At 36.4% G+C, this 22,979-nt stretch overlaps 5 protein-coding genes across 5 annotated transcripts; 4 read left to right on the top strand and 1 right to left on the bottom strand.

The window, feature by feature from the left end:
- Nucleotides 1-802: 802 nt before the first annotated feature.
- Nucleotides 803-1,112, top strand: LOC117620140 (arabinogalactan protein 23-like). The gene has a single exon (XM_034350261.1). It carries the CDS (start codon nt 897-899, stop codon nt 1,110-1,112), a length of 216 nt encoding a protein of 71 aa, XP_034206152.1. The 5' UTR covers nt 803-896.
- Nucleotides 1,113-2,185: 1,073 nt separating this feature from the next.
- Nucleotides 2,186-3,260, top strand: LOC117619150. The gene has a single exon (XM_034349024.1). The coding sequence runs from the start codon at nt 2,270-2,272 to the stop codon at nt 3,173-3,175; it is 906 nt and encodes a 301-aa protein (XP_034204915.1). The 5' UTR covers nt 2,186-2,269; the 3' UTR covers nt 3,176-3,260.
- Nucleotides 3,261-3,765: 505 nt separating this feature from the next.
- LOC117618627 (nucleolin 2) lies at nt 3,766-11,118 on the bottom strand. The gene is made up of 9 exons (XM_034348284.1): nt 10,571-11,118; nt 7,685-7,785; nt 7,193-7,553; nt 5,557-6,393; nt 5,400-5,445; nt 5,128-5,189; nt 4,931-5,037; nt 4,749-4,836; nt 3,766-4,512 (listed from the first exon to the last, which is right to left on the bottom strand). Exons 1-9 carry the CDS (start codon nt 10,703-10,705, stop codon nt 4,213-4,215), a joined length of 2,037 nt encoding a protein of 678 aa, XP_034204175.1. The 5' UTR covers nt 10,706-11,118; the 3' UTR covers nt 3,766-4,212.
- A 3,062-nt stretch (nt 11,119-14,180) lies between these two features.
- On the top strand, nt 14,181-18,235 carry LOC117617176 (zinc finger A20 and AN1 domain-containing stress-associated protein 8-like). Its single transcript, XM_034346457.1, has 3 exons — nt 14,181-14,245; nt 14,347-14,418; nt 17,406-18,235. The coding sequence occupies exon 3, from the start codon at nt 17,422-17,424 to the stop codon at nt 17,938-17,940; it is 519 nt and encodes a 172-aa protein (XP_034202348.1). The 5' UTR covers nt 14,181-14,245; nt 14,347-14,418; nt 17,406-17,421; the 3' UTR covers nt 17,941-18,235.
- A 3,647-nt stretch (nt 18,236-21,882) lies between these two features.
- On the top strand, nt 21,883-22,979 carry LOC117618651 (zinc finger A20 and AN1 domain-containing stress-associated protein 5). Its single transcript, XM_034348323.1, has one exon. The coding sequence runs from the start codon at nt 22,126-22,128 to the stop codon at nt 22,621-22,623; it is 498 nt and encodes a 165-aa protein (XP_034204214.1). The 5' UTR covers nt 21,883-22,125; the 3' UTR covers nt 22,624-22,979.

The following is a 22,979-nucleotide window of genomic DNA, read 5'->3' as shown; positions in this document are numbered from 1 at the left end:
AATATGGTAAATTCACTTTTTTCATATTTAAAAAAATTAAAATAAAAAACAAAATCAGATAATAGGTCCTACTTTTATAGAACATTACTACCCAGGTTATCTTTTTTTAATTCTATAAATAAAATAAAAAAATAAAAAGAAAACCAATTGACACATGTGCGTGAGCATGTGCCAAGGGACTAGTTTATTATAAATCTCAATATCCCAAATTTTATTTGGCAAGTTTGTTTCAACAGACATTACACTTAATCATACGTCAAATAAACCATGAGAAATGGATTTCCTTAGCACAAACTCGGAAATATTGCATCATATTGTCAGCAATTAATATCCAATGCATTAATTGTTCTTTTCTTCCGTTTTTTATTGATAACCAAACACTTTACCACAATACCCGATATACCCTAACATTTTTTATAATCCCTTATATCATGTTTAGATGTGGACATCTCATTCGAATTATCGTATCGATTGTTTGGTTTGTTTTGTTTAAATAATTATTTTTTATTTTTAATTATTCTAATCCGATCCGTACCAAAACGTTTGGTTAAAAAGACAGGTAACAATCTCTAACCCGACAAAAACCCATACCGATCCAATATTTATAATTATTTTATTATTTAATTACTAATAATATACAAAAGAGTTAGCCTTACCAACAATATTATGATTTATCCCAAAACAGAAAATGCCCAAAATGGTATTAAACCTATCAATTTCGATATTCCAAAAAGATAGGCATGAAAAATCTCCCTTAAATCCCTCCTAAACCCCCCACCAAACTCCCAAGGCAGCACTCTCAACTCCAAGGCGTTTTCAGCGAACACTCTTCGCTGCTCATCTTCAACGTCAAGTTTCGCCGATCTCAGCCCAACAAATTCCACCACAAGGCCACCATGGAAATGAAGAAGATTGTCTGCGCTGTCCTCTTCGCCGCCGCCTCTGTCAGCGCTGTGATGGCTCATGAGGGTCACGCCTACACCCAAAGCCCCTCCCCTGCCCCTGCCCCAGGACCAGGAGGAGCCGCAAATGATGCCTCTGCCAGCCTCCCTGTCTTGGGGTCCGTGGTTGGTGCCTCCATTGTGTCCTTCATTGCTTACTACATGCAGTAAATTAATTTATGTTTTTTAAAAAAAAATGAGAGTTAAGAGAGAGACTACTTCATAGAGATTGGTGGGTATCTCTCTTGGTTCTCATTTCTTTTTACTTATAATGGAATAAATTAAAAGAGCTTCTGGTCCTGGGTTTTGCCCTTTTTCTTTCTTGTTCTTTTTTTTATTTATTTCGGTGCATGATCTCCATTTTCCAAGCTTTCAATTGATATTGTTAGCTACCTATAGTGAGAATGTGTTCCAACTACTTTTTGATCTCACAACTGCAAAGTGCGAGTTGTATTGCAGAAATCTTGGCTGAGCTCGTATTTTCAATTTAGGTCCAAATACCATTCTTAATACCAAATATATTGTCGCATAATCGCGTTGATCTCTTACCTCATTTCGTTGGGAAGCTAAGGATTTCTTACTATGTCTTAGTCCTCAATTTGAGCCACTTTATCTATTCTGAATTCTATGGAATGATTTGAGAAAGTTTACCTTTTCGATCAGATTTCATAAACTTCCTTAATAGGACATTTGGCCCCATATTGTTGATCCAAATCAAGTCAAAATCTTATTAGCGTGTAATGACATGAATCTTTCTTTGATTTTGTTCCACCCATCCTAATTATTTCAGGCCCATTTTTATTACGGTCACACTTTCACACAGTGGTTATCATATAATGCCTAAAAATTCTAGAAAATGAGAAATTACTGAGATACTATTACATAGTATAACTCTTTCACTTAATATAATATTAGAATTTATTTATTCACATATTATAATATGAGAATTTATTCACGTGTTATAATATGAATGAACACAATAGATAACAGAATTAAGATTGTCCACTTTTGAGATATGACATCAATCAATATCCTAACACATAAACCAGTTATTTTATTTTATTTTATTTTGAAATAACGCAGTAACAAGCAAGTAGAAACTACATATAGAAAATCGAATCAAATAATCCTTATTTATTTATTTATTAAACTCCTTCCCTAATCAAATATTCCAATTTGGGTCTGCACAATGGCCCGCTTGAAATAATTTTGGGCTCGGTGACTACATTGGGGTCATTCTGCTGAAAAGTCTAAAATTTTACCTCACGGCTCTCACTCTCCCAACCCTCTCTCTGTCTCTGCGTCTCTGAATTTTTGTTTCACCAAAAATGGCCGCCATGATCTCACGCAGATTCAGCTCCAAGTTTGCAAGGCTCTCTCATCCTTATTCATCATGGTCTGTATCCTCGGCCTACCTCGTCACCCAAAATCTCCAAGACTCTACGCCTAAACCCTTCACCCACTCCTCCAATTCCACTTTCTCACAACCACCCTCAAACCCCACCACCATTGTCAAAGACTACAAAACAGCACCAAATCCAAAACCCATAAACCTCAATCTCAGTTGGGTACCAACTAGAAAATCCAGTACTCAAAACCCTGAATTTATGCACCAAAGGGTTTTTGATCCACAACCCAAAAAACCCAATTTTGGTTTTACACAGTCATGTTCAAGTTTCGGTACCAATTTATGGTTATCAGATCAAAGACCCAGATTTCTTTCAACCTCTAGTTCACCACCATCAGAATCTGAAAAGCCCCAAAACCCAAGTGAATACCCTAGTCAAAACCCTGATTTCAAGCACCAAGAAATTGAAGGACCGACCGTGGAGCGAGACCTATCATCCTTGGCCAATGAGACCAGAGAAGTTCTTGAAGGGATGGCAAAGAACATGTATAATCTGAGCAGGGCATTTGCTCTTCTGGGGTTGGTCCAGCTTGGTGTTGGAGCTTGGATTTCATACATAACCAAGTCCACGCCAATTCCAGAGGTCTCAATTCAGAGCATTTTGGCATTTGGGTTGCCGATCTCATTGGCATTCATGTTGAGGCAGAGTTTGAAGCCGATCTACTTCTTTAAGAAGATGGAGGAGCAAGGTCGGTTGCAGATTTTGACACTCACTCTTCAGGTTGCTAAGAATTTGAATGTCTTCTTTGTTCGGGTTCGCGGGGTTTCTTTCTTGTGTATTGCTGGTTTGTCAGTTGGAGTCTTGTTTGCTGTGCTTACAAGATGAGTTTTAATTCTTGTTCATGAGATTGTTTTCATGAATTTTGTTAAATGGTTGTTATGTTATTGGATTTTTGTATCCTTTCATTTTACGGGAAGTGAAAACGACTATAATAATCCCATCTATGTCTGCCAAAGCAGCCTATAAATCAAGCCAATGGCATTATCAGTTCACCCTTCTGAAAATACCAGCAGTTCCTGCTACATGTATGTTGTCACATTTAGACCATAATCAACTTAATCAATCAATGGTCCGGATTCATTTTGCGGCGATATAAACGAAATCTTATGTTGTCGAACAGTTTGGCAAGAGACCATTTCCCTTGTGAAGGTCATTTGGAAATGTCTTAGGAAATTATATTTAGGATGCAGCAAGCTTACGTGAGTGATTTGTTTGTGCAATTGTAACTGGCAAAATATATGGTGGCAACAATTAGAATAACCAACCCTGTTATCTTCTTTTTTGGGTATATTATTCTAATTTTCTTATTTGGCAGTGATTCATTCAAGAACATTTAGCATCTTCATTACTGAAAAACGCAGAATATCATGACAGACATTACTAAATTGAATTTGCAATATATCTAAACAAAAATAGAAAATAACACCATACGAGGCAACTAATCTCTCTTTTCATCCTTTTTACCCCTTTTTTTTTGGTTTATCAATGTATAAATATTACAACGCAAAATCAACAGATTATCCTTCAAAAAAGAAACCATATATCCGTCAGCCGTATTCACAAATTTTATCGCGAACAATATTTATCTCCGGAAGAAACACCTAAGTACTCGATCCAAAATACTTTCCCTCGCTTTATCCCATGCCATAACAACCAAACCGCTCTTTTATCTCCAAATCAAAAGAATAAACCAAAAATTTGCGAGTAGGGAAACCTTCCCCTCCAATTCAGCCTCCACGTAACAATGTTCTCCACCATTTACAAAAAGAATATACTCCAATTTATTGGATTTCCAACAACCTCTAGCATTTCAAGTGGTGCAATTTCAAGTCGGGCATATTGCGGAAGGTAACATTTTTGGACTAGTTGCCCTCTGGCTTGGGTTCTGTTCGCACGTAGGTTAGACTACGAGCTGTCGGAGAAGGAACAGGATTGCCAGTGACTGGAGGACCACTCTCACCTGGAGTGGCTTGAGTATCCCGCTTCCACTGCATGCTCCTGGCACCAGGTTTGATTAGGGGACGAGGCCTATATGCACCAGACATGCCTCTTGGGAAAGGCGACCTAGCAAACCTCGCAGTGGCAAATGGGGATCCCCGGGCAATCCGTGGCCATGTGATGACAGGAGCTGCTTCTTGATTTGCAGCGCCCCTCTTCACAACCTGCAATAGGATGATAACGAGGTCAATATTTTGTTGCAAAGTAACTATCTTTAAACCCTAAAGAATAAAACCATTCCATGTTCATTTTCGGTCACAGCCCAAAATGCAATCAACACACATATTCCCTGCTATGAACAATTTATACCTTACAAGATCATATGTTAAGAAGCAAGCTAAATATGATGTATATTCCCAAAGAGCTCACAATAGCAAAAACCATCAGAAATAATCATTACCTTAAGGATCCGGGACATGAAGGAGGTTCCATCCAGAGATAATGCATTGTCTGCCGCCTCCTTCCGTGTGAACTCTACATAGGCCGACCTGCTCAAGTAAAGTCATTTAGCCAAAAAATACAACTGAATGTGTATCATCCTCAAAGAAAAAGGAAGGATTTGGATGAGACGACACATCTTACCCTTTAGGTTGCCCAGTTGCTGCATCAGTAAGTATCACCACTTTTAGCACTTCCCCAAACTTGTTGAAATGTCGAGAAAGACTATCTTTTGTAGCAGCAAAATGGACCTGTGCATTCATAACAAAATATAATCGAAACTGACAATGGACAGAACCAAGACAATATGTTAAACCTTGAACAAGAAGAGGGGCTATTACATTGTTAACAAAGATGGTTCGAGATTCTGCATCCTCCAAAGGACGTCCAGCAGCATACACACCTATGCGATATTCCAAGAACAAAACTTAATAAGATGTAAATTTGCGTAGTGCTCAAATCAAGATGATACAGCACCAATAAGGAAATCAATTGTTTGAGGAGCTAGAAACAGGGTCCTGACTCCCCTAAAGAAGGGGGAACAGTAACAGGAATTACAATATTAGCATGGAAGCAAAAAGAGAGCTGACTATTTCAGAGTTTCAAAACACACCAGTAGAAGAGGAAAGCATCCTTTGAGAATCTGCAGCAGGGTTCGCCTGTTATCATGAAAACAACATATTCAATGGCAGTCTCCAGGGCACCCAAAAAAAAAAAGAACTGTGGACGAAAAAAAATTTGCCGTGTGTGGTGGGGGAGATCAATCTTACATTTCCATTACTAACTGTGACAGGGTTGCTGTTCTCTTTCATGACCCGCAAATCAGATTTGGGAACCCCTACCTCACCATCCTGTACAGAAGTCCAGTCATCTGAGTCAGCAACTTCTTTTGGCTCCTGATAATGGGGTGGTTTCCAAGTATTGACATTCACAGATATGTTCACAATCTTATGAGCAGAATTTGCAGGTGCAGTAGGTTGACCCTGATCTTTATTCCTTGATATCCGCATAACATCGTCAGCACCCTTGCTTCCACCAGATGTCCCAGTTTGGGAAACATCAGTAACTCTACGACCCATAACATTGACATCATCAAACCCTTCATTGTCTGATATACAATCAGAAGCCAAACCAGTTTCACTTTCTAAGATAGCATTCCTTACAAACTGCCCACCATGTTCACTTTTTTTAAGATATGTTGATCGCATTTGCTCACGAATTTGGATGGCATCTTCACATACACCATCCTCAGTAGCAGCTTCTCTAAACGATGCAAGTGGGTCACTCATCTCTGAGACATCCATACCACGACCAAGTCGGTCAAACACACTACCTGATGATTTAACTCTTGTTACATTTTCAGCAGCTTCTGCAACAGCTTTCATTACAGTTGACATGGGATTTGGCACCCTGGCAACAGATTGAATTCGTCGAGGACAATCAGCCACTGATGAGTCAACAGTGGGTGTAGAAACCACAGAACGGAGTCGCTTCAATGTGGGCTGCATTGTTGAATTTGATTGCCTTGAGGTTGTCAGCGCATCCCGCATGGCAAATTGGAGTAGCCGTCGAGGGGCATCAATATTCACTTGAGAAACTGGTTCCCTCTGTCAAGAAATTGAATGAGAAAGTTGGATAATAGTTATCAAAGTGCATACTTTCTATACCAAAAAAGTTGTGAGCAGAAAAAATAGTCTATCATTTTGTTTGGCTTGTCAAGCCTGAAAGCAAGTAGTGTTTTAAGATTCAACCCATCGATGTGTCAGAAGAAGGCTAGTTGTACCAGTTATAGCAGTCCAAAATGATCTTCCTTAAATACACATAAATAGCATAGTTACTCTAGTCTACAATATCATCTTAACAGATAGATGGAGGATTAGCAAAAGTGGACAAGATCAGCTGTATGTACATTGAAAACCGTTAATACGTTCAAAGACAGTTTATTGACATCCAAGCAACAACATGAAAGCCAATCCACAGCAAAATCTCTAAAAAGAAAATGATAGGAAAATTGCTGTTTCAGTTCCCCATAAAACGTGATCAATAATGGACCACTGATTGATTGAAGAATAATAAACAAGACAATCGCTTACAAGAGTACTTGAACAAATTTTCAGATTTTATTAGTACAAAATTGAAAACTCCAAATTACAGATAGGATAGTTCCAGAACTCAATATCAGCCTTGAATACTTTAATATAGCAGTTTATGCCAAACTTCAGCATATATTAATCATAAATATTTATTACATTGACAAAAAAAATAAATTTACCAGTCAATACAACTGAAGAATAGATAATTATAACATTAATCATATGTCACCAATCAAAAACAGCTGCAAAACCCAAGGTCAATTCAACTAGACCCTGCTTCAGGATCATAAAAGAAAAAATTACAAATTCAAACCTCTGTATTATGTCGCTCATCAGGCCGAATCCTTTTCCTCTGAGCTGCAGGTTGGCGCAAAGGAGATTTTGCACGAATGACTTTGCTATGACTTTTTTCATCTACATGAATATCTCCAATCTCAGAGCTTAGAAAAGGAGGGGGTTCAGCTGCATCCCTCGCTAGTCCTTTCCATTCCCTATTGTGCCGGCTTCTAGTTAATTTATTAGACTTCTCTCTTTCTGGCTCAGAACCCAAATGATAAGAATCAGTATTTCCTGTTTGGTCACCTGATGTAGTTTTTATTTTACTCGCATCTTCCATATCAGAATCCTGAGATTGCACATGCAAATCCAAATTTGAAGCCAGATGATCCCACAACCTATTGAGGAAAATTTTAAACAAATAATTAAAACTTTTGTCCACAATACATGTGTGACCAGAGCTAGGTTGCTAAACAACCATCATCTATGAACTAACATTGCTCATAAAAGAGGGAAAATAATAAATTACCAAGAAACAAAAGAATCACTGTCATCCCCCAAAAACACATTCAACTCATTCTTCGCTTCTTCTTTCCGCCTGCCATTCCTTAAAAGGACAATTACATATTCCTGCAACATAAGTTAGAAAACTGAGCTAGAGTTCTAATGGCATAAGTTGTGTATAATTCTACATAAAGAAAAAACCAAGAGGATGAACCCAAGTAGACAATGAAACACAAACAAAAATGGAGACGAAGGCCAACTGGTCATCAAGAAGAAAAAGCATCCACAAAAGGAATGTTTCACTCTGATCTTATGCAAATTAAAATCCACTGAAATGTGTATATTAAACAAATGAGATGAGAAGAAATTCTGTCGTATCACTAAACATTAAATAGTATGCATATAACTCTCTTCTAATGGCATTACTTCCACATTATACGTGAGGAAAAGTCTCAAATGTACAAAATCCCATCACATGACATAACTTACGGTCCTTTAAGTGGAAATAACTCTGGTCAAAATAGTGGAGTGGCACATGTTTCTGTATTATAAAAAGTACCCGACAAATAAGAATCACTTCATTAAAGAAAAAAACTACCATGCAGGTATAAAAATAACCACTCTATGCCTGGCATAACTTTGCCTTCCACAATCCACAAATTCTGTAACTATCAAATTCAGTACTTCTAATCCCTCAAAATATGTCACCACAAACCTAGTAGACCCCTATTCTGCAAGACACTAAACAGCCATGAGTCTTCTATACAACTCTAACCAAATATAGGTCGAACATAAGGCATAAAAGGATTGCAATTTGAACCCAACCATGCCCACGTGAGGAAAAATTTTAAAAATATAATAAAATCCGGCCCTATCAAATGTGCTAACCCAAGTCTAACCAATTACACAACCACCATAAAGCCTAAAAAAGTGAAACCTAAAAACCAGCAACCCATTTGTTAACAACCATGGCCTAAATTACACCCAAATTTACAAGATAAGAAGAAAACCAAATCTAAATCCAAAGTAAAGCATAACCAGTATAAACTTACACCAAGAGCAACAACCAATTTTGATCAACCATACCCTAAATTCAACCCAAATACACCTTGCATCTCCCCATCATCACCAAATTGAGCAAAAATGATATTAAAAGGAGGGCGAAGGCAGGGGAGAGAGACAAAATATCTTGCCCCTAAATAAGCCAAGTTACATTTATTCCTATTCTATGATTTCTGCCCACGAACCCAGAACAAGAGAACTAGAGAATAGGTGTATGCAGTGGGTGAAGCCAAGGAGAAGGATGGAGTGAGGGAGGAGGAATTTATAAGTATATTCCTAAATAATTAGGCAGGGTTCCTAGAAACCCTTCATTATCAGAGATGTACTTTAGAAGTTTATACTTATAGCTCTGAGATGGAACTGGATAAGACTCAGAATACTCGCATCATCTTGAACTACTAAACTTATACTATAGACCTTAGGTGCCACCCATACACATCTAAAACAAATAAAAATACAATACGGTTATATGCCAGTTAGTCATTTATATACTAACCCTGAAAAACTGCATTCATATCATTTAACGTAAGAAAGATGGGCACAAGAAACAACACAATGGATTAAACAAGACTGTAAATCTCAAGAAACACAAAACTTGCACATATGAAACTGTTCGTTTACACGAAAAATACATCTGCAAAGTCACAACCAAAAACAGAGACAGGTACATGTACTTATATGCAACTTCTCAACTGTGTTGCATAAAATATAAATAAATTGGTAGACTACTTCGGGATATTTAATTTTTTTGTTTAATTTTTGTGATCCTGTCACTTTTATAAGGCACAGATGAGGATCATCCTTGAAAATAAAAACATAATAAGATCAGAGAGGAATCTCAATGTGTCCCAAGAAAGTCCAAGAGGTACCCGAAGCTTACGAACATTATGTCTTCAATTTTCAATTATGGAAACCTTAAAACGCATTTTCAATTTTCAATTATGGAAACCTTAAACCTTAAAATAAATTGGACATACCACCTCCGCAGTAGCGTAATCTCAAAACCCCATGTAAACCCTAGGCTTGAAGCCTATATTACTCACAAGTCTAGGGCCTGCACCAATCCTTGAAAATGATGTTTCAAATTCATTGCACACATAGGTCATGAGCAATATTGCAAGAAGACTTTTTCACAATGGTATGTTCTCCCTCCCTCTAAAAAATAAACTATCTTGGAAGCTTTGTGCCCCTAAAAACTCCCCACACAGACAGCCACCTTAACAGATTCCGTACAAATGCCCAAGCAATGCAGTCATAAACAAAAGCCTAAAACATTTGGCACACTTACAGCTCACATTTTGAACAATGGGCATAAATTCCTCAAAGAAAATCCAAAGGAGTGATGTATCTTAACTTTTTTCAATCATAAAATATACCTGACCTGAGGGGCAAGAGAAATGCAAACATTCTCTACATACTCATACGGTCATACCAACTAAAAGTATAAACTCAAAAATCTGGGTAACGATTTAGATGAAACCAAAATTCAAGAGTACTGCAATGCTTAGCATCTCCAAGTCAGACCTAATCGCCTACCTTAAAGCAAATGGCAACATTTCTTAGCCAACGTTCACTTAAACCCAATTCATGGCATCAACATTGGCAGCCAAATACATTAAATTTCAGGATAATAATTTAGACGGTGAAGCCAAAACCAAAGCCAAAGCCAAATCTTTCCTCCACATGAAGAAAGAACCAAGAATACCATATGCAATCACCCAAATAAAACATAAAATCAAACCGACAAATGCTCCAAAACGCAATCAAACCACTGAAACTGGCCAACAATCATCGTAAATTTCAGAACAACGCGCAAAAGGGACCAAAAGCCAAATGAGAGAGTCCGTACCACAAGAGTGTCGTCGGTGTAATCCCCCATGAACTCCTTAAGCTTCTCCCTCACACTCGCTCTCAACTTGACAACTGAATCGCCCGTCAAATTAACCCTAAAGGTCCTATCATCGACTCGATCCACGCTGCCCATCGCCACAAACCCTAATTTCCAGCCTCAAAATAACCCCTCTTACCAAATGCTCCAGAAACCTCAACCAATCGCAAACCCCTAGCTCTCGGTTTATAAATACCCGCAACCGAATCAAATCCCTCCCTCCTCCGGAACTCGGCGATAACTGTGTACGGAAAGATAGGGGATTTTCCCGGGAAAGTGATGGAAAAGAATTCCTAGGTTATTGGATTACAGGGTTTCATGGGAAAAAACCCCCCGGGAGCGAATTTCCGGGGAGAAAATGGAATTTTGAGAGAGAAGAGAGAGTGTTTTGATTGAGAGGATGCCTTCTGGGAAATTATATATCGCAAATTATAATTTTCTACTGGGAGTGGGAGAATGCCGTGATTTCTCTCTTCTTTGTTTGCTGCAGGTTGGGGATAATAATTCGTATGGTTGTTTATGGGCTTTTTTCCTTTTTTGGCAACTCTTTTTTATATAGGGAGATTCACTATTATACCCAATATGAGGGCCCAAATTATAAAAATACCCTATATAAAATGGACTTTAGAAACACACCCAAAGTCCATTTACAACATAACAAAAAAACTTTTAACTTCTTATAAATTACAAAACTGCCATCAATTTCTTAAAACAAGCCCAACCCCAAAATCTCATAAAAATACCCAAAGCACTCAATAGGGCATCAAAGTAATTTAATAATCAATATTAAATTCAATAAGGCTAGCTATCATTTTTTGGGTTTTTTTTGGGTTTGTTTATAGGAATTCAATTGTGTAGGGTTTATTTATAATATTAGTGCTAGAAATGGGTATATCACTAAATATCTCTTTTATATATTCTTATTCTTATTTAGGTCAGCTTCTCAAAGATTTGAACAATCCGGTCCAATTTTAATTTGGGCTTTTTTTAGGCTATCTCCAACCCAAAGATTGAAACCTAAAATTTGCTTCTTCTTTTTTTTTTTTTTTTTTTTTTTGGGGGCCCCGGATAACATTTGACTATTGTTATCCAAAGGTTCAAATTCAAAAGAGTAACGCTACGGGCACCAACTTGTTTACCAACTTTTGGCTACCAACACATGTGGCATATGACATGGCAACCTATGTCATCTGCCACCTCATTTATTTTAATTACATAATTTATTATATAAATAAAAGAATTTTTTTCTTTTTCTTTTTTCTTTTTTCTTTTTTCGGTGTGAAATTCTTTTATTTATATAACAAATTATGTAATTAAAATAAATGAGGTGGCAGATGACATAGGTTGCCATGTCATGTGCCACATGTGTTGGTATTCAAAAGTTGGTAAACAAGTTGGTGCCCGTAGCGTTATTGAATTCAAAATACTTTTCATCTCGATGTCTAATGGTCCAAATAAAATTAAATGGTGGTAAATAAAATCCATCAACAAATGTTAAACTATGAATACCGTGGATTCCCGAATTTTAAGACTGCAAGGTTAGAGAAAAAAACCATTTAGAACTTTTTGTATAGACGAATAATAGTTGTAGCGTGTTCACTAATTCGTGACATAAATTCAATAGTAATTTACAAAGAAGAATTCGAAACCTTTTTTTAATATATAGTACAAGAACTATCACGGGAGTTTCTCACACACATATGCTACTATGGTATCAAAATATTCAAACTTAACACTACTAATATGCAAATTAAGGCATTTTTTCATTGCCCCATTGGCATAAAACTCCAAACCTAATGCTAGCCATCTCAATACATTTTTCAGTCATAAATTTTCGCAAGCATTTGCATATCATTTTGCATCTTGTACAAGAAGTTTTCATTCATGTAAGGGATTGTTAATTAATTTAATTATGAATTAATAAATAATTCAATTTTGAATGTAAATGCTATGTCAATTAGGATGTCATGTGGCCTTTCGTGGGATGTGGGTTTTCATGAAAAGATTATAAGTGAAACCATGCAACTATCGTCCTTTGAAGAATAGACATTTGATTATAAAACAAATGTACAACCATTTTATTATAAACAATCACTTCCACGTCTATAAAATATAATTATTTTGAACTACTTCTCTATGAAGTACTTACGCTTATAAGTACTTTTGTTATAACCGCTTTTTATTGAAGAAAAAAATATTGATTTTTTTGTTAAAAATTCAAGTACTTCCTAAAAAGCACATGGTATGTGCTTCTCCATGAAGTGAGTACGTTTTAATTGTTCTGCCAAATGCAACTACAAGCGTTTTTTATTGTCATAAAGTGCTTTTAGTCAATCCAAAAGCACTACCAAACATTCCCTAAATGAAGTCATAGCATTTTGTGCGTCACTTACACTCAAAATAGGGATTTGAGTTTATACGAGAGAGTGTTCAGCATAATTGTGGTTCGATAGTATCTTATAGCTTAAGATACTATTACCGTAATAACGTGATTATTGTATTCTAAGAGACAAGTGTCGGTCAACCATGAACAACATAGTGGCTGCAAATTGTACTAAAGACATATTATAAAATACTAGCCTTGACCGATTATCATGTTAACCCATACTTTTTTTTGGGGGGGTCAAGTACACATGCATTAAACTGTGCATTTAATTACATTAATGTTTCTTGAATTTTATATGAGAATAATATAGTAATTATACACTATTTTCCAACATATGGTTCCCTCTTAACATTGAATTGACTCTCATATTATTGTTCAAATATGTGATTTACCACTCAAAATGTGACAATTAATATATAAAAAATAGGCTATTTAGAAACAATAGTCTATGAATTTGTGCCCGATTCGTATTTTGATATTTAAAAATAAAACTAGCGAGGTGCTATAACAATCATTTTTTTAGTTTAATGACTAAAATGCGAATCATGCACAAATTTAAAGACTTATTGCTCCCAAAAAAAAAAATCAAAAGGTGTTGAAAAAAATAATACGGGATAGTCATTTTGAGTTGGGCAGTTTTCGAAATACAAAACCAGGCATTGAAGTACATAGATTGCAGTTTAGTTGGATCAAGATTACACTCTTTTATAGCAAATTGAACGACATACTTTTAAAAATACTTCGTGACGCCTATTATACAAAAATGGCGTAATTGACGATCGGTAATTTAGTAAAGAAATCGTACGTGAGTCGCTCTCTTTTCCTCTTCGAGCTTTTCCGATAAAACCACACCCAAAAAAATAACATTTTGAAGAAACTGACAAAACACTGCGCACGTACCATCAAGAAAGAAAAAACCCAACAAAAACAAAACATTACTGGGCACGCAACTCACTTCCACTCCAGGACAAAAAATATCAGGTAAGGCTGAGCCTATGTGAAATCTGTGTTTTCCAGAACCTGATTGGTTCACTACTTCTTATTTCAAATACGTTAAAACCATTTTCTGACGGTTTTCCCTCTCGTCCAATGAAAATCAGAAACGTGGCTTAAACCGTAACATATTGAACACATCATATCATTGCTCTCGCTCAACGTCCACGCTTCCTCATCGCCTATAAATCCCAGCTGGAACAGGCGGCTTCGATTTCTCCTCCTCTGACACCTTCCTCTTTCCTGTTCGCTTTAGGGTTCGTCTCTCTCTCTCTCTCTCTCTCTCTCTCTCTCTCTCTCTCTATTTGAGTGTTCGATTTTTCAAAATTTTGATAATTTAATTATTTATTCATTGAAGGGGAGCGGATAGGGACCATCTCTCTGTGAATTACTGGTTCTACTTTGAGGAGGTTGGTTTCTCTGCGAACAGGTGAGTCGTAGATTGCTCTTCTGTCACTAATCGTTTTTGGGTTCTGCTTATTTTGATGAAACATGTTCAAAATGGTTGAAGACGCTCAGAAATTTATGTATATGATAAAATATGTGGTTATGATGGTGGGTTTTGTGTTTTGATGGAAACCCTGGTGCTAATTCCAAGTTTGTGATGTTAACAATAAGAAATTAAGGTTCTTTTGTGCAGATTATGAATTTTTTGCAAGTTTTTAGCTTGATGAGTTGGTTAAAGTGGTTTGTGTCTTTATTTTTTCATTGGCCATGGTGAATTAGCTTAAAGTTGATTACATGACTTCTTCTTTCAAGACTTGAAAAGGGGATATGTATGTAAGAGGTTAGGTTTTCTGATGAGTATGTTTTATGTATTAATATAAATCTATGAAGAAGTCAATGACTCAGTACCACGAAAAAGAATTCGAATTCGTCATAACCATCCATTTACTCTCTTCTTTCTTTACAAAAAATAGAGAGAGAAAATGAAAGGTAGGAACAAGCATGTGGAAGGGCTTTTGAGTATTGTTCATGAGCTGTCTGATAAGCTAATTTCTTGAAAGCTATGGAGTGCAATATTATATGAGTTTTTAGATTGTCTCATGATTTCCTAGCCTTGCATCGAGAACAAGGGGATTAGTTTCAATTGTTTTGAGGTTTTTTGTAAGGTTCATTGAGTTTACAGAAAGATCCACGTATTTTCTTCTGATGGTGATTTTACCTTAACTGGGTATTTTAATTTGTTAGGACAAAGAGGGCCATGTTCCTGTCAATAGTTGTATGCTCCAATCGCTACTATCTGCCCCAATGTTGAGCAAATTTATGTGTTTAATGTTTGGATTGTTGTGTTTTTTTTTTGTTTTTTTTTTTGGGTAAAGCATTTTAGCAGAAGTATGATTATGTGGTTATTATGCTGACTGGCGAATTTTCATGAAGGTTTTAGCCTGTTATTTTCATGAAGGTTTTAGCCAAGGCTTGTTGTGTCAAATGCCCACAAATAGGCATAAGCTGATGTGTAGCTCTTGAGTTGCAAAGCATAACCAATCAGAAAAGCTAATCTCTGAATTTACATTGATGGAACTCTCTCGGACAAGATGAAAAAATTGCAAAATTTATTCCCTGCTCTTCTGTTAACCTGTCTCTGTCTCTGTCTCTGTCTGTCTGTCTGTCTGTCTCTGTCATGATGGATGAACTACACACTTTTCTTTTCAATGGACATTCATGTTCTTGCAAAGTTGTATTTTCTGTTTAACTTGTTGAACAATTAAAAGAATAAAGAATGTTGACGAAAGTTTTCACCTTCTAAATCTTAGGGTGGCAAAGTGAAAACTACTAATACTGTCATACACCAAGGATTATTTTTCCCTAGCAGAAAAAGAAAAGTAAAAAGCGACCATTCTTTAGCGTTCCTAACTTTTAAATGATATGTCTAGTTAAATGGAACTCTTTTCATTTGTATGAGTTTCATATTCAGGCTTCATAGTTAGAAATGTCATTAGAGCTTCAATAATAATCTCTACTTTAGCCAAGTCATTGTGACACATGAAGCTTGCTTCTGTCCAGTGTGACTGAATGGAAGTCCCAACCACAAGTTAGAAGGTTATGAAATATTAGAAGACGTGCAAATATTATATGAAGGCAATGAAAACATTAGGGAAAAAAGTAAGGCAAAAACAAAACAACAATAGATAGAACAGAAGACATTTTGTTGTGTGATACAAGGGTGTTTGTTGGAAGTTGGTGACAGTGATGGCTAGTTAGTCTTTGTTAAGAGTCAGTTGAAGAAATGGTAGGTTTTCTTCTTGGAATGAAATAAAGGGATTGAATTTATTATTGTTGTTGAGTTTTTGGGTTTCCAATACTGTATCTGTGGGTTTTGGCATCCAGTGAATTGAATATACATTTCAGATTGTGCATGTTTTATACTCATATACTTGCAGGAATTGCAGATATTTTATACTTGTATTGCTAGGTAGTTGCAGGAATGGTGTTCTCTACTTTTTGCTTTGCCCTGTAAACAATGAATTGTCTATTTGTCAGTATGGTTTCACTGTGATTTGGGACAGCAGAAGTAAGAAATGTCTATGCCTTATGGGGTGTCATTGTCAGTCTCTTTTGTATGCGTCGAATATTGGAGAGTTGCTGCTATAATTTCTTTGCTTCTCTCTTTATTTTGTTGAATGTCATGAAAGTATCTGATTAGAAGTATAAGGTCTTTTTAATCCTACTATGAAGCCATTAATCATTAATGAAGATAGCAAAGCATGATTAAATCATCATTTGTGAACGATAACAATAAAGCAGAAAGCCATCTTTTTCTTCATAAATTTGTCATTGAATAGGGTTGACCATCTAATAATATGGTTCTTTGGAAGGGTATATAGCAAGAGAAGGGGCGCACTGATTTTCTGTTTGATTTCTTTGGTAAAGTTTGAGGGAGCATACTCTTGATTGATGCATCTGATGTTGCATTATACTTTTTAAAATGTAAAAAATTTCCTATTAATATGCAGGGCCCTGAAAAATGATTTCTAATGGAAACTTATTTGCTCCTGTTTCCTTTATGTACAAGTGAAACCTTAAGGTCTTTCTTGATTATCCATTTGAATTTTGTTTTCGTTTTTGTGAAACCAATGTAATAATATTTAAATAACCAAGATGAGTATTCAGAGCCAACCTCAAACTAAGTTTAGGTAACTGATAAGATCCTCTTAGGGTGTCATGGTTAAAATATACAATTAAAGAGTCATTTTCCCTCAAGTATGGTACTTAGAAATGACGATTTACATTTCCATATAGTTTTTCCGTCACAGCAAAGATATGGACTGGTCATTTCATGTCTTGTTCTAAAGATTTAAACTACTATGTTGAATTTAATTTAGTGGGTGAATTGTAGATGTCAGGTGGGGAGAGATTTCTACCTTTGGTTGTGTTATCATATATTTTTGGAGACCTTAAGGAATTATGGTGCAGGAAAATTTAAAAAAAAATGGAGCACAACGAGACAGGGTGTCAAGCTCCTCCTGAAGCTCCCAAGCTCTGTGCCAACAACTGCGGATTCTTTGGGAGTGCAGCAACAATGAATTTGTGTTCCAAATGCCACAAGGACTTGGTATTGAAGCAAGAACAGGCTAAAGTTGCTGCAGCATCCATTGATTGTGCTGTGAATGGCAATCCCAATGACAGAGGGAAGGAGCCTATTGCTACTGTTGATGTAGATGTACAAGCTGGGTCCGCAGATTTGATGCTCATCTCAACACAGGCTTCCTCTACTCCATCTTTGGACATTAAGAGTGAGGAGAAGGTGAAAGAGACTCCAAACAGGTGCGGAACTTGCAAGAAACGTGTTGGTCTAACCGGCTTCAATTGCCGTTGTGGAAATCTCTTTTGTTCACTCCATCGTTACTCAGATAAACACAACTGCCCCTATGATTACCGAAGTGCTGCTCAGGATGCTATAGCAAAAGCCAACCCGGTTGTGAAGGCCGAAAAGCTGGACAAAATCTGATAAATGTCTCGGAATGAGGGTTCATCTTTTTATCTATTGCACACATGCTCTCATTTCTACCCATGTGGCTTCTGCTTATGTTAAGTTGATCTTGTTATGTTAGGTCTCTTGTGTTATAGATGGTTGGAAGCTGTTGTGGGAGTATTTCAAATGTCAGGAACGATTGTGTGTAATAATCCCAGCCGTTGGTGAGGGCCAGGAAGCTGTCACTTGGCTTTGCTATGGATGATGTTTTGGATCTTGTTTATTTTGCTTGTTGAGTATTTAATTTAAGCCAAAGTAGTAGTATGCTCAAGTAACGCGCGTGTAATGCTTGTAGTTTTCTTTATCTCTCGGCCTTACCCTCATTTGGTTGTTCGGCTTGGATTGAATTGGAGTTGAGTATTAGTGAAGGTCTCTTTGAATCCAACATTCATAAGTTCATCAAAACCATAGTGAAAATAGTTCAATCAAACCCACCAAAAGTTAGAAAATATAAGAATTTTCAGAAATTCTAATAGCTTCTTAATACTATTCCCCTAACTCTAAATATAAATTTGCTGTTCAGTCATGTTTTTATAAAACGTGAAACACATGCTGTTGACTAGATTAGTATGTGTCTTAGATAATACTATAAATAAATAATAAAGAGGAACACTTCCATCTTATACTCTTCTTATATAGATTTATGTATGAATAGAGTACACGTAGAATAAATTAAACGAAGAATACAAGGAGGATGTAGCTAGTACATAAATTTATGTATGAATAAAATAGACATGGAACAAATTAAACGAAGAATGCAAAGAGGTTGTAGCTAGCATTCCTCGAATGGGATGCCAATTAACACTATATGGACCAGATTAATCTGTATCTTAATTAAGCCTAATACTTATACTAAAAATATATAATAAGATGTACATGATGAACCTTTTAGGTAGGATGAGCATAGGGCCCACACACGCCCATCCCAATCTTAATATTGTTGGAAGTTGAGGGAGGTCAGATGCTGGTGGTGGGGCTGGGTCATCTGTGACCGACCCTTTTTGCCCACTTGCTATCCAGCAAGGTACGTCGGCCACGTGTGAACCGCGTGGCATCCAGTCAGAGCCGTCTATCTCATCGTGTTTGACTTTGCTATAACAATTAGTCACTATCCTTTGGACCCAGTCAAGTGGTGGGCTCAACCCACAGCGGTTCTCAGATTATGCCGCTGCATTAATTTATTATTAGTGCTGAGAGAGAGAAACAGCTGCGCTCTTTCAAAACCATGGCCGTGAAAAGACTTTGAAATTCCCTAACAACACAACTTATTTTGAAAAATGACATTATTTCCCTCATTACCATGAACGAGGCATTCTTCGTTTCTGTAAATTAAAATTTAATATAATACAAAAATAATTTATCAAAAACACAAAAAGAAAAATCTCAACACACCTATTAAACTATAGTCTTGGATGGATGTCCTCATGTCATATTTGTACCGCGAACACTTTGAAATCTTGGATGTATGTCCTCATGCCCAAATTATTAATCATTTTAAAAATATCAATTAGCTTTTTTTCCACAAAATATTTTATACTCACGAATAAATGATTTGCACGGGATAAAGAAGTCTCATCGAGCGAAATATACGGTTGTGAAATCATTGTTTTTTTATTGAAAATTGACCGAAATGGTTGATGTACTTGTCCTGTCCTTGAATTACATTTTGGTGCTCCAATTAAATTATTCAATCAAACTTAATTGGGCTAGACTCTATTGACTTCTCCCTTCTATATTCCTATTCTGTAATTACAACGTTGAATAAATATCATAATTTCCACACTTTGAAATTGATCCAAACTTATACTAACTAAAATAGAAACACTAGTTAAAATCTTAACGTAACATGGGGAAAGTAGGTGAAGGACGCTGAAATAGTTTTTGCGTTGTTTTTTCTTTTCTTTTTTGTCTTGTTTTTGCGGTGAACAGCAATATTGCGTATTTTGTTTGGCTCCTCATATTGGCACACGTAGAGGAGGGGGACGACGACGCGTGTGACGTACACGTGTGCGTTGGACGAGGACAGAGAGAGCGACTTTTTTCCTGAGACAAGGAAATGGGTCAGTCAGGGCGGCTTGGCCTTTTAAACCTGGACGCGAGAAATTGCCCCTGTCACCGCCATTCCCCAGTGGGGCTTTCTGATTTTTCCCCGTTTTCCATTTTGCCCTTCCACTTGCAGTGCAATTCTTCTAGGATCCCGTACATTTTTTAATTTTTTTTAATTTTTTTTGTTTTGCTCTTCTTTTACCCATGCAATGCAACAACAACAAATAATAAACTATTTACTCCTTTCGTCCTAGTGGACGACAGGAAATATCCCTCTCATCTCACACCCACTTTTTTAAATAATCTTTTTCAAATTCTTGTTTAATTTAGATTAGTTTCTCTACACGCGCTTTCGTATTTGTGATAGACTCTTTTTTAAAAAAAAATTAAATTTATTTTAGAATAAAAAAAGATAATAAATAGTTGCTTTTATAAAAATTGAATTCATTATCCGAATTTTAATTTTTTAATTTTTTTAAATATAACAAAGTGTGAATTTATTATATTATCCTTATTTAATTAATAATTTCAATTCTTAATGTTTGCAATAATCAAAGGCATTTTATGGTATTTTGAATGTTTTACCATTCTCTGCATTTTGCTTTATATATATATATATTCAGCTTAATTTCATGATGGTTTTCTTGGTTTTTTTTTTTAAATTAAAAAAATCTTTTTTAAAGAATGAAGAAAAAGAAAAAGAATATGAAGCTTTATAAGACATGTATACTTTACCATATGAAATAAATTTTTGTAGGCTTTGATGTCAATCACCCTAAATTGGGAAGGCATCCATGAGGCAGCTTTTATTCCAATGCAAGATAATTAAAGGTAGAAAAAAAGAAGTAAGAAATTGCTTTTCAAGCATTCTTTTTATATGTGATAGCTTTATAGCAAATCATGAGAATGACTAAATAAGGGGGTTTCGTAATTTGGAAGCATTTGTTGTGTAAGATAATTTTTAATTGTTAAAATAAAATCAAAATATTAACATGCATTCCGTTATAATATAAATTGAGTTTTGTTTTTGTTTTTTATTTATCAAAGAGCAATTTTAGGAAATAAACTTTAACTATACCGTTAAAGACATCGACATGACATCTAAAACACCAATTCTAAAATGACAATAAATTAACATGCTAAAAACAAAACTAAAACGAACAAAAATTGCGCTAAAACTACTTGGAACTCCTGAATCGTTGATTTGTTCATATTTCCCTACTTGGAACTCCTCTTAATTTGAGTGTTGTTATTCGAACGATCTTAACGACTATATCGTTTATTTTTTCTTCTACTATCTATTACAGAAATGGTACACCAAATAATTATTGAGAAGGTATAAAGTGGTTTTTCTAATAATATGCATGTGAGTCCACTACATAACAATGAAATGAGAACAATTGCATAAGAGTAGAAAACCAATTAATTTGTGTAAAAAAAAAAATGAATAAATAAATTATTGTATGATTGATGAACAATAAAGAAATAAAAATCCAGAGAGACGAATTCATATTTAATCTTTTGAGTTATTTATATTGGAAATAAAGAAATGAAAAAGAAATCAGAACATCCGCCACCAATAGAATCAATCAGACGGCTGCATATTGATATCATGCTGCATGTGGGTAAAAAAGCGGGTCCCACCGAACCTTAAAATAAGCTTTGTCAGGGATAGCCTTTTCTCAATAATGACGATTACCACGTCAGAACCAATCTAGAACAAGCAACCTGAGCCAAACCAAAGAACCAAAATAATTAAAATTTAAAATTTAATTTAGTTCTTTAAGCAAAAGGTCATAATTAAAGAAAAGGAGGAAGGGTATTTTAGTAAAAATAAAACGCAGAAATGTTTTATACGCGTCTCTATGAGGCCCATATTCCATCGCCATTACCGACCTTTCAGTCCTTCATATCCCCATTTCCCTGTCTCCTCCCTCGCCCACCCAAACCTCTCAAACCTCTCTCTTCTCTCCCTCTCTCTAGAAACCACAACTTTCTTTTTCTCTCTCTAGAAAACCTCAACCTCCATATACTTTCTATCTATATCTCAAGAAAAAGAAAAAAAATCAGAGAAGAGAAGAGGAGAGATAGATCGATCGATCGGAAGGAATCTGAATGAAAAAAATGGCTCAGAGAGCGGAGAAGGAAGAGACGGAGTTCAAGGTCCCCGAAACTCTAACGCACTGCGTCAACAACTGCGGCGTCACAGGCAATCCCTCCACCAACAACATGTGCCAGAAGTGCTTCAACGCCTCCTCAGCCACCACCACAGCAACCTCATCTTCGGCTGTGACCTTGAAGTTTTCCGGCGAGAAAAGTCCGAGATCTAGCTCCTTTAGCTTCGAGGCTCCGGCCGAGATCACCCGCAGAACGACGGCGTCCGAGATCGCGAGATCGGACGAATCGGCGAATCGGCGAGTTGTAAACCGTTGCTCCGGATGCCGGAGAAAGGTCGGGTTGACCGGATTCCGCTGCCGGTGCGGCGAACTCTTCTGCTCCGAGCACCGGTACTCCGACCGCCACGTGTGCAGCTACGACTACAAGGCCGCGGGTCGCGAGGCCATCGCGAGAGAAAACCCCGTGGTCAAGGCCGCGAAGATCGTCCGGGTTTGATAATTAAATTTGTAGAAATGAAACAAAAAACATTTCTGAATTTTCTCGGGAAAATTAAAATTAATTCTCGAGAAAGTTTCGGAGGAAATTTGTGCTCGATTATCATGGCGCGTCTCTCTCTCGGAGATCATCACCGATGGTTTAGATTGAGGGAAACAGTTTTAGGAGCAGAAGAGACGACGGAGAGAGAGATCGCTTCGTTATTGAAGAAAATCAAATTCTCTCTGATAATTATTTTTTTTAATTTTATTGTGTTTTCTTTTCTTTTGGCTTGGAAAATGATAAAATTATTGTGATTTACGATATTCGATGTGTTTGTTGGTAAATAGTTGGTGTTCAGCTTTTTCTGGTTTTGA

Source organism: Prunus dulcis, chromosome 2 (genome assembly GCF_902201215.1).
Source record: "Prunus dulcis chromosome 2, ALMONDv2, whole genome shotgun sequence".
NCBI classification, from domain to species: Eukaryota; Viridiplantae; Streptophyta; class Magnoliopsida; order Rosales; family Rosaceae; genus Prunus; species Prunus dulcis.
Note: the sequence above shows the minus strand (reverse complement) of the source record. Positions and strands in the feature narration are given on the sequence as shown.

What these genes read in the sequence shown, in the direction of transcription:
- LOC117619150 (XM_034349024.1), top strand. Translation starts at nt 2,270, where the DNA reads ATGGCCGCCATGATCTCACGCAGATTCAGCTCCAAGTTTGCAAGGCTC.
- LOC117620140 (XM_034350261.1), top strand. Translation starts at nt 897, where the DNA reads ATGGAAATGAAGAAGATTGTCTGCGCTGTCCTCTTCGCCGCCGCCTCT.
- LOC117618651 (XM_034348323.1), top strand. Translation starts at nt 22,126, where the DNA reads ATGAAAAAAATGGCTCAGAGAGCGGAGAAGGAAGAGACGGAGTTCAAG.
- LOC117617176 (XM_034346457.1), top strand. Translation starts at nt 17,422, where the DNA reads ATGGAGCACAACGAGACAGGGTGTCAAGCTCCTCCTGAAGCTCCCAAG.
- LOC117618627 (XM_034348284.1), bottom strand. Translation starts at nt 10,705, where the DNA reads ATGGGCAGCGTGGATCGAGTCGATGATAGGACCTTTAGGGTTAATTTG. An exon ending in GATGCTTTCCTCTTCTACTG is followed by an intron (nt 5,190 to 5,399) that starts GTGTGTTTTGAA and finishes AATATCGCATAG; the next exon opens with GTGTGTATGCTGCTGGACGT. An exon ending in TCATGTCCCGGATCCTTAAG is followed by an intron (nt 4,513 to 4,748) that starts GTAATGATTATT and finishes ATCCTATTGCAG; the next exon opens with GTTGTGAAGAGGGGCGCTGC.